Source organism: Callionymus lyra, chromosome 2, assembly GCF_982586985.1.
Source record: "Callionymus lyra chromosome 2, fCalLyr1.hap1.1, whole genome shotgun sequence".
Classification (NCBI taxonomy): Eukaryota; Metazoa; Chordata; class Actinopteri; order Syngnathiformes; family Callionymidae; genus Callionymus; species Callionymus lyra.
Window position 1 is genome coordinate 26,686,614 of NC_141819.1, and position 11,959 is coordinate 26,698,572.

The window sequence follows — 11,959 nt, forward strand, 5'->3', positions numbered from 1 at the left end:
TGATCACTTATAGCGTGTTACATTTCTATTTGTTTTGTTATTGTATGAGCGAAATGTCTTCTTTTTACAGGGGAACTAATGTGAAAACCCAACTCTACTCACTCTCTCACATATATTAAATGTTGAAGTCCTCCTCTCCAAGATGCAGTAAGTCTCTCATCATGACCATGTTTTGAACTTATTACTTTATAAAGTTCTCCCCCGTCTGAAATCTTAGCGAATGAGAGGTTACCAGAGCGGAGTCCATTATGACGTAATAATGGCTTCACTCCTCCTCCAGCCAGCTGTAATCATGTCAGCTTTGTTTATACAATGAGTCCCTTTGAGGCTGAGACTTCCGGGATTGATGATGCGTGGTGACAAACTTTGTTGTTTGACCAATCACAGCAGAGTTGGTGTGGTTATGGTCAACAAGATTTTGTCTCCAGAAAAAAAAATGTTTTCAGTGGCTTAAGCACATTTTTTAATGTAAATATTTCAATGAAAAGATTGTTTTGTACAAACAGAAACATACTGATGAGTAAAATAGAGGTTCAACATATATTTAATAGACACTTAAATACAACATATTAGTTGATCTATTTAAATTTAATGTTACTAATAATAAGTTGTACTAAAAATAATAATGCATTGTTGCTCAACAGCTGGGAAACAATTACAAACATCATGGCATGAGTGCAAAAGAAGACAGGAAAGGAGGAAATGAGCAAAAGAAAGAAAGGAAATCCTTGTTGACAAGTGTGTGTGTGTAATACGGACAATAACAGAGTCTGCTCTAATAACAGACTCCCACACACACAACAATTGTTTCCACCAGTTCTTCTCCAGCAAGATATAATTTGTCCTCATGAATGAATTCATGTGTGGTGTTCAATATTTTAGAACTGTTTTCATTGACATGACGATAAGTGAACTCCTTATTCGTGACCTACTTGTACTGACACTCTCTGACGTAGTGTTGTTATCTTGTGTCTCGATGGACACATTATTATTGCTGTTGAGATTGTTATCGTTATATTTACGATATGTCTTTCATCATTATTACCATCTTTGTTAGTTACAGACAATGGTATTATCGAAACAAATCTTAATTAAAATAACTTAATTAATTTTGATATTTAGGAGCTACTGGAGCTTAATAATTGGTATTTTTTGGGAAATTTGTGGCAACAATTGTTTTTCATTCAGTAAAATGAACATGATAAACTAGGTGATTGCGTTTGTATTTTCTCTGAAATAATACATATACGAAAAATTGTGTTTTCACTCATGCAACATGTGATTGACTTGATTTTATTGGGCTTGTTATGATGTGTTTTTTATTATTTCTTACAGATTTTGTTGGTGTATATTACTTCACTAAAATAAGTACAATTAAACGTAATTTATATAATCGACAATTATTTAAATTAAATTGTATTTTTTTTGTAATGATATGAAATATTTAAATGTATTCATTATAATTATTAAAACTCCATCAGTGCGAAACTTTATTGAACAAATCTAAAGAAGTATTAATGGTGGATTCTACATTATACATAATGTTTAAGCAGATAGCGTCCTCTTGTGGCTGCCGCTTGACAACGACAGTGTATGTTTAAAAGTTTAAGGATGACGTATGAGTGTGTTATACAAGTTTAACATGACTGAATAAAAAAATGAATAAAAATTGAGCCACAAAATGTATTTTCTATTTCAAGATTTGGTATCCACATTTGTCTTTGTATTTATTGAACTTTAATTAAAGTTGTATTTATTACTTTATTTGCATCTGCAATCTTGTTCTTGCTGTCACTACCTGGTAAGACAAAGTATTTATTAAAGACTTTGAAATGCTGCAACAAAGTGAGCCCACTGTCCTTGTGACAAACACACGTATCAAACAACTCGACTGTCTGTTGCATCAAAGCACAAAGTGATAAAGTCAAACTTTACAAAAACTCCTGAGACCCTTTGTCATCAAACACAATGTTAGCGGCTAATCTCAGCACGTCTAACATTCCCACGTTATGTTTCCCAGACATTGACGTGCGACTACTCGACTCTCCCAGTTGGTTAATTCAATGGTATTGCCCAGTAAAAAGAAAAGTAACTTGAATTCGACTTCAAAATCAAAGGTAGGTTTTGCGTTTCGTGCTAACGGCTCATGATTCATCCCACCTTTGTGCTTCACTTGAACATATCCTTCAGATGAAAATAATCTCTGTTCCCTGATCTGTTTATTTGAAAAATATGTGATATCTTCAAAGTAAATGTAGTACGTGTGATCGTCCTTTAAGAGGATTTTTAATTCAAAAATATGTTATCTCATTATGATAACGTTCAGGGTCAAAGACCAAGTTAGAAAGGTGGAACTATGACATCATCATTTTAAAAATGAAAGGCATTTTTCTAATGTATTCACTTGAGGAACTGGTTATCAAAAGATTGGTCCTTTTATTGTGGTAAAACAAAGTACATCAGACATAAAATATCTTGTTTATATACGACTGACTACACAAACTCTATCTATTAACATTTAATACAACATTGTCCGATGAATCTACTGACTCCTTTAAGAAACATCTTAAAACATTTTTATTTGTTCAGGCTTTTCCCTGATTTTCTGAGACTCTTGTGTTTGTCTTATGTGTCTTGACCTTTTAAAGAATATAGTTTTAACTGTGTATTGTCTTTGATTGTTAAAGTGCTGTGTGACCCTGGTCTAGAAAGGTGCTCTAGAAATAACCTTTACTTACTTACTTACTTACGTACATATTAACCATCCCACTTATGAGACCATGGTGAATAACGGTCCGAAAATATGATCCCTCATCTTAAACTCAACTCTCAACGCAACTTTATTCATATAGAGCAACTAATTTGAAAACCCAACTTACTCACATTCTCTCTAAGATGCAGTGAGTCCCTTTTCATGACTGTGTTTTTAAGTTTACTTTATAAAGTTTCCACTGTCTGAAATCTCAGCAAACGAGAGGTTACGAAAGCGGAGTCCATTATGACGTCATAATGGCTTCACTCCTCCTCCAGCCAGCTGTAATCACACCCGCCTTGTTTATACAACAAGTCAAATGTTGATGTTTGACAAATTACAGCGGAGTGGGTGTGGTTATGGTAAACAAGATTACATCTCCAGTAAAACAAAGTGTTTTCAGGGGGCGGGGCTTGTGCACATTTTTTAATGTAAATATTTAATTGAAAAGAGAGTTTTGTACAAACAGACACATACTGATGATACAATAGAGTCCAATATCTATTTAAGACACACTTAAATCAACTATTAAGTTGCCATTTATAAACCTGGAAAAACCTCAACCATAAACATAATGTTGTCCAGCACCTTTGACCCAAAAGAAACAGCCCCAGTGAACTGTTCAGCAATGTTTAAAGAAAAATCTACAGCCACGTTTGTATTTTCTTATTGTGTCATCATTTGCTGGAGGGTGGAAAATGACCCTCAGGAGGACCTCACTCCAACATCACACATAACCATTTCACAACTGATGCTATTGGACAGCAAATCGACACATGGAAGCAAAATAAAACTGTTAAACGCGTTCATACCATTCTTGTGTTATTTATTTACCTCTAATAATATTTGTTTAAATAAATACTAACGATAGCATGTCCTCGTCCTCTCCGGTAGAAATCTGTAACCAAGAAATCTCAAGCAAAAGCCGGACCTGAACCCAAACCAAAAGCGACTCAGGATCTCGATTCAAAAGTCCAAAGACAGGGTAAAAAAGTCCTCCTGCATCTCAGCCACATGAAGATAAAGACTTTACCTGATGAAGTTCGCAAGATTAAAGACGTCAGTGAACTTTACCTGGACCGTAACCTGATCGAAAATCTGCCCAAGTTTATGACAGAGTTCAAGACGCTGGCTTTGTTGGATCTGCACAGCAACAACGTGAGTAACATCAATTATTTTGGAATTTAATCTTCCAAGAGCCATTTCATTTGTTTTTACTTTAAGTGGAAGAAGAAGATGACCAAATAAATCAACTCAATCCAACTAAATTGACTGTATGGAGCTAAAATGTGTAAAATTATCACAAATGCGGTTTTACAAATACTGTATACAAGTGTATCTGTACTGTACTCGATTTACGAGTTGTTTAATTTCATTAAAATGGTGCTATGACGCAGTTCCGCCAGCAGGTGGCAATATTGCATCCACTCAGTTTGACTGAACAGAACATTTTTGACAAGAATCCTTTAGTAAAAAAAATGTTTAAAGATCCTGTTCTCTCATGGCTGACACCTATAATGACATTTAAGTCATTGATCTGAGCTCTTATCATGTTGATTTCATGTTCATACCGTACCGTAAAAAAACACACACATTGGTCACTTAGTGCTGTACAAATGACATAGAACAATCAATAAAACACATACAAGCAGTGTGTACAATACAATACAAATGACAGTTAAATATATAAAACCATGATATAATTGGATACATTTTTTTTAAAGGTGGTTAAAGGCAAAGAGTACATATGTGTTTTAAGATTATTTAATAAAATATGTTAGCTACACCGAGGAGAACCTGCTGGCGGTACTGTAATAGCAACAAATGCTACATTTCCGGCCATATTCATCCTTTACACATTATAATGTCGGTTGTAATTAACATCCATTAATCAATGCAAGACTGTGATTTTGTCTCATCTATAGCCCTGTTCGCACAGGATTAGTTTTACCCATGGACCTTTGGTGATTTGTAAATGACCTCCAACCTTTTTTAAGTACATTTGCAAGGGATAAGCAACGTATTTAAAATAGTCTGTTTTACTGGAATTACAGCTGGATATGTCGTCACATCCGCTTCTATTTCAGGCAACAAGATGGCTGCACCCATTGTACCCTTTGTAAGATTTGGAATGATCTTCCTCTCGCTTGATGGATCTACTGACTCCTTCAAGAAACATCTTAAAACATTTTTATTTGTGCAGGCTTTTCCCTGATTTTCTGGAACTCCTGTGATGTTCTCAGTGTTATCTTGACCTCTTTAGTATATATTTTATTAAGTATTGTTTTGATTGTTTAAGCGCTTTGTGACCCTGGTCTGGAAAAGTGCTCTAAACATATAAATGACTTACTTACTTACTTACCTCGCGCTACGAAACACTCGGAAAGTAGGCAGTGGACTCGAGACGAGACACTAAATTTAATATCTGTATGGGTCGAGGGCTGATACCAACAAATGTTTAAATCTATGGTGCAAAACCAGGCACGCAATTACTGAAGCAGATGCAGAATCGCAATGGACTAGTAGTATCACCCGACGCCTGTGTTTGGTGAATTACAGTTGGTAATTTGCGGCAGAATTATTACATTACAAATCACAGACATTAAATCTCCGACATTCTCTGCAATTATTACAAATCGCCTTTGGTCCACAGGTTATACTTATCCTGTCGAATCAGGCTCATGAGAGTGATTTTACTGAAACACCAAAGCAGTCATTTGTTTAATAAATGTATCTTTTTATCTTCACAATTTGATGTTTATTTCGTCTGCAGCTGAAAACTATGCCGATCATCATCACTTGTCTCCCGAACCTGCGGGTGCTGAACCTGTGCGACAACCACCTGACCGTCATCCCGCCAGAGATCGGCCAGCTCTCCAAACTCCGCGAGCTCTACTTGGGTCTCAACAACCTGAAGTCGGTGCCGATCCAGATCTGCGGCCTGAAGCAGCTCCAGCGCATCGGCCTCTCCGACAACAAGTTCCTCCGCGTTCCCAAATGTCTCCGCAAGTTCAAGCAGCTCGTGGCCATCAACTTCAAAGGAAACCCCTTCCTCAACGTCACGATCAAGGAGTGTCCGCCCACGCGTCCCAAAGGCATGGTGGTGGTCCGGGAAAGTGTTCTGTGCAACACCTGCCAGAGCATGTGTCAGACGTTTAGGGAGAAACTGGAAAATACACAAACCGTCACGTCGTTGAAAAGGTCAATTGAATTCTACTTTAGCTTCAGTCACCAGATGATTCTTCTTTAACTTTTTTGTTCCTTTTATCTCCTCAGAAATGACCCGTCGATCACTGACCGAGTGAGCACGCTGCTGGAGCAGCTTCAGTTAGCACCCAGAAAATGATTGACAGCCAGGACGGTCATTGAGCCATACATGATGCTCTGACCTCTCCGACTCAAGCATGACATTGCTACGAGGTCTTTAATGCATCGAGAATGAATCAACGTACAAAAACTGTCAGGTGGTTTGACGTAAAACAGACTTTTAAGTGCGCATAAAATCTACTGAGCCGTGAAGAATGACATCCCAGACAACTCAAGGTCTTTCTTTCACCCAGAGAGGTGCACAGAAATGTGTTTTCCTACAGTTGTCATGTTTGTTCCAGGGTCTGTATGAAGAACTGACATAAACAACATGTAAGATATAGCATTGTAAATAATATTAGGTTATTTTAACGTATATGTGCGCTGTTAACAATCTTTCTGGGTATCTGAGCTTCCAATCCCAGAACCCAAGTAGCTAATAAACAATGTAAATTTTGTCTCTGTTGTACATTAATAGTGTCTACTGTTGCTGGGAAATAAGATTTTTAAAGTCTATTCCTTGAATAGAAGGTGACATTTTACGGAGTCCTATTTGAAAATTTGCTTCTTTATTTATATTCTAGTGAATGTATGAAGTTAGTTCTGCAATTTATTTCTCTGCTGGGATGAACCAAACATAAAGTTCAAGCACTTTTAACCCTTTTATTACACAATGATGCGTGTTCCTTTGAAGACTGGCAGACATAGAGTCAATGATGATGCAAGAAAGCGTTCACAGAGTTCATAGCCTTTTTTCTACCAGTGTTGGCATTATCTTTCACAGGCCGTCCATATAAAAAATGTCTGGCAAAACATATGATGTTAAGGCAACTAATGTTTTCATTTAAGTGTGTCTTAAACAGATATTGGACCTCTATTGTATAATCAGTATGTGTCTGTTTATATTTAAATATTTCCATAGAAAAGGTGCTTAAGCCCCGCCCACTGAAAACGTCAAGCATCAAAGTTTGTCACAGTGCGTCATCAGTCCAGGAAGTCTCCACCTCCAAGGGACTCGTTGTATAAACAAAGCGGGCGTGATTACGGCTGGCTGGAGGAGGAGTGAAGCCATTATTACGTCATATTGGACTCTGCTCTCGTAACCTCTTGTTCGCTGAGATTTCAGACGGGGGAGGACTTTATAAGGTAATAAGTTCAAATCATGGTCATGATGAGGGACTTACTGCATCTTGAGGAGGAAGTTTGACATTAGTTGCTATTTAAGGGCATCATAACACTGAATCAGCAGAACAAACAAATACATCTTACATAGAGAGTTTGTGTTTAATCAATTATGCTAGCTTTAGTTTGTATTTAGTAAACTTGACCATAGTGTGTCATGATCGATCAAGAGTCGCAAGCCAACGTCTCTTAAAAATATCTCTTCAAAATAAAACATAATTCAGACAGTAATAATCAATAAAAGAGAAGTTAAACTGATTTTTCTTTCTTTTTTTTCACTCCGTGGCCTCTTCCTCTCTGGTTCCTTATCACCCAATACTTTTCATCAATTCAGCATAAAGCCCAAGAGACCTTTAGTTCATCAGCTTCTAACACATCAGTGAGCAGAAAACTGCTGAGTGGACAAGATTTAGATCTAATCCGAAGAGCTCATTTAGACCCAAGATGCTGGTATTGATTACGTGGGACTGAGGACTATATGAGTGAAAAACAGCCGAGAATAGTTTGAGTAAGAAGGACATCCATGTCCATTGTTATGAACAGCATTGGTTTATTGTGTTATTTAAACATCTATCAATGAAAATCATCAATACGTTTTTAGTCAATGATGGAAAAATGTTCATGTGAGGTATTGAATACTGATGTGACTATTGATGTGAAAATGAGGGATTTCCTGGTGATCCTCGATGAACGGCCTTGGTCTCTTCATGGTCTTGAGGGACTCACTGTTGTCTCAATGCTTAAACTGCCTCTTTTTTTTCTATCCAGTCTACTCCAAAGAGATCAATACAATATTATAGATCGATATCACTGTGTGTTCTTGGTGTCTAGGTCTCTGGCTTGACTACTTTATTTATGTACAGTTTGAAGATATTCAAGCAGAGGTCTCCAAAGGTTTTTTTTAGAATTAGACCACATTTAATAAAGAGTGCGCAAACAGGGGCCAATATGAAAAGTGACATCATACCAGGAGTTATCTTGTTCAAAAATATAAAGCTTCTATATCTTCATGCACAAAATTGGGAACAGCTTTAAAATATTGTGTAGTTTACATTCTCAGGTTGAATAATATAGAATAATATTCAGTTTCTAACACAAGACGGGAAACAGACCAACGGGAAAGACTTTGGACACAACAGATTTCGCTTGTGCTTCCATTTGTACAAGAGATACATTTTAAAACTTATCTAATGGAGCGTCAGTCCACACTGGACCCCTAAACACATCTTTGTCTTCGTATGTCAGTAAATATTTGGGGGATGGGGCTGTGGCGGTCAGTGACAATCTAAATTGAAGCAGAGTATAATCAATAATGTGTCAATAAAGGTCTATATAATTGTATTCCTTTACTGCTGAAGAAGGAGCAAGACTATAAACTACATCAATGGACATTTGATTTCAGAGGAAGACAACAAAGAGCCTCTTCATGACATGACATGTTTTGAGTTTGATTCAGTCCGTCAGCATGTCCATTAGATGATGAGGTCATCACCATGTTCCCGCAACTCAAACCGGAAGCTTGGATTATTATGAATGAAAAGGGATGCGTTTGAGGATGCAAAAGTAAGATGAGCACAGATGATGTTTTTGACACTTAAGTGTGAATATCAAAGTTTATCTTGTGATTTCAAAGCATGTCGTCTAGACTCAGACGGTGCAAGACCATCAATAAATAATGCAAAGTCAACAGTCGTTCCTTCACACAGGTCGACTTTGACCACTGGGGCATTAAAATTTCACTGGGTTTAAATAATTCAAGAGGTGTTGAAAACGACGTGGATCCAACACGTCATGCAGTGATGGCCCAGCAGGAGCGACGTCAGTTGACCTTCTGTGGTGAACGATCGACTTCCTGTTGAGAAAGACAATTGTTGGATCATTTTGTGAATGTGATGGAGGATGATTTGACAATTCAACAACGACGATGCATGCATACAAGGATGAGCATGGGTTTGTGTATTTTGGTTCAGCCTCATGAGGGCGCTGTAACTGACCATCTGGATGAAGAAAGAGCTGAGCTGAAAGACAGCTTTTAGAGCTACAGCTTGTGCTAGAGTTGTTTTTTTTCAGGACTTTTCTCCTGTTTTGATCTTTATTATTATTATGTATTTTATTTACTATTTATATGCCCTAAAAATGGTGTTTATTTTACGTTTTTAAATATGTTTTGGATATTTTGGTGTATTTATTGTCATGAGATAGTTACGAGAACGTTAATTTTATGTTTTTAGCTTAATTTGTTTTTATTGTTTTTCCATTGTATTTTGGCTTCTTTCTTCTGGCTTATATGGCCCCTCACAAAGGTCAACCTATATAATGTGACCCCTGAGGAAACCCAATTGACCGCTATGAGGGATGGCAGCAGATATTTATCTACCTGTAAAACACAGTTTCCTTGATCATCAAAGAAAACTATAATGATAATAAGGCTTTATGTTTTCTATATAATTCTATTTTTTATTATTTATACGACAATATATTTTCAAATTTACGTTTTAAATGTATAAGCAAAGATGCATATGATTTATACTGTCCTTTATTTTTCAATATAAAATATTTTTTGGGGATTTTCCTTGCGTTCTCTCATCTCACGGTCGGTTTTAAAAAATGTTGACTTTGAGGTGTGGCACTTGATGTGATGTCATTTTAGGGTCTCAAGGCTAGAGCCAAGTGCTCCATTCAGCCTTCAATCTATTGTTTTAGGATTGACTATCTACAGTGTAATGTTGCCTCAGACCCTGACCTCAGGTTAGTATCAGATAATTATCGATTTTGTTTAATATTTGTTTTAGTAATTGATATTCATTCCTACTTTTTGAATGAAGAATAGAAAAAATGATATAAAAATCATTTTTGTTCAATTTCTTTAATTCAAAGACTCTGAAGATGATTTCAGCATTTTTCCCTTTTAACTCTGGTTCTGTTACGAGCTCTAAGCTTCAACCCATCAGCCGCTCCTCTGTTCCAAGAGCCCACTCGGTCTTCACAGAATCAACTGCAGATCACTTTGCCGATAAAACCAGAGACCAGCGACACGCCCTGAACGCCAGCACCACTTTGCTCTCGGTCTAAAAGCAAGATGTTGTCTCGTCTGATTTGATGTGTCCCTCCATCTCATGACCCCAAACTCATTTGGGCTGGGCCTGTGTGTGTGTGTGTTCTTTTCGAGGAAGACTAAACACACACACACACACATCCAGCTGTCTGCGCTCCTGGTTGGCTCTGTAATAAGAGCAGCTGTGGTTGATATGAGGCCGGATCTGATTCAATTGCAGGGCAGGACTTGCAGCTATTATCTTTTCAGACTGGCAGGATATGTGTGGAGACAGAGGAGAAGATGAGAAGGAGGGACACCCTGCTGCTGTAGCACAGCTGCACAGTGACAATGCTGACATAAAGGATGCTCAAAGAAACTAAATGATTTCCCACATCTATCGGCAACAGTTGATAAAGTAGAGTCTGTCAATCAGGTGCCACAGCTAATGTGAGCCTTCTCTGTAGTCAACGCTATGCTGTAAATTATGAGTCAGAATTAGCCAAAAAAATAAATGTTTACTTGGGTCAACTGTGGTCGCCTTGGCTTGTGGCCTGAAAGGTGAGGACGTCCCTTTATGATAATATTTTTTTTCCTGCGCCTCTGCATAGCAATGAGCCACCGGTAGTTCAGACATCTGGTGAAGACGCCAATTAGTCTAGTATTCTTTGGATGATCTCCAGGAACATCCAGCTGGAAGAAGACCACCGGATGATCTCAAGTGGAAAGGTTGCGTGTTCACGGGGGAATATCTTGAGAAGAGTTGACGCTGATGAGGGAGGCTGGATCAAGAACGTAGGACTTCTTAGCAGATTGGGAATTAACTGATATATTCAAACACATGCGAGTCTTGATTGGACATGACAAAAACAATGGTTTTGATCTCAAATCTTGCTGTCTGCTTCCTTGGAAGGTCCTTTCATCCTTGCTTGGCTCAACAGTGACCGCACCCAAGAATTCCAACATTCAGGCCTCTCATTTCAAGTACCTTAATCAGATCCTGTTTTTTTGTAAACAAAATAGAAAACTGAATGTTTAATGCATTTTCATGATTTGTTGAACCTCAGGAGTCATTTGCTCTTGTATGGATACAACATCTACCCGGGGTCGTGTCGCGGGGCAGCAGCTTCAGCAGGGAGGCTCAGACTTTCCTCTCCTTAGCTAAGTTATCCAGCTCCAGAGGCATTTCAAGACCAGCTGAGAGTCCTAGTCTTGTGTGTCCTGGGTCTCCCCCTCAGGTCTGACTCCCCCAAAGCTCTACCCAAAGCCTCTCCCAGTTGACCAAGCATCTCTCTCTGCATCTCTAAAGGACGTGTCGGACACCTGTACTGCCATATTGGTCACTACAATTCCTTCTATAAGCACAAGCTTTTCTAGTCTTTGAATTTGGCATTCAAACGACTGTTCTGACCCAGAAGGATACAGACTTTTCTGTCAATTCTTAAATGTTTAAAAACGCATCTTAGCTCATCTTTTAAAACTTGTTTTGTTTTATCCCCTTTAGATCTAGATTTAGTCAGTCGCGAGTGAAAGAACTGCTAAAGAGTTACATTAACCTATAATAAAGGGCAACGGATGTGTTAACTTAAGTGTGTCTAAAATAGATGTTGGACTCTATTGTATCATCAGTATGTGTCTGTTAGTACAAAACTCTCTTTTAATTTAAATATTTACATTAGAAAATT

General features: G+C 37.7%; 1 protein-coding gene across 1 annotated transcript; it reads left to right on the plus strand.

The window, feature by feature from the left end:
* The first annotated feature begins 1,966 nt into the window (after positions 1–1,966).
* lrrc18b (leucine rich repeat containing 18b) lies at positions 1,967–6,538 on the plus strand. Its single transcript, XM_087782884.1, has 4 exons — positions 1,967–2,117; positions 3,647–3,910; positions 5,526–5,953; positions 6,029–6,538. The coding sequence occupies exons 1-4, from the start codon at positions 2,064–2,066 to the stop codon at positions 6,096–6,098; spliced, it is 816 nt and encodes a 271-aa protein (XP_087639010.1). The 5' UTR covers positions 1,967–2,063; the 3' UTR covers positions 6,099–6,538.
* The last annotated feature ends 5,421 nt before the right edge of the window (positions 6,539–11,959 follow it).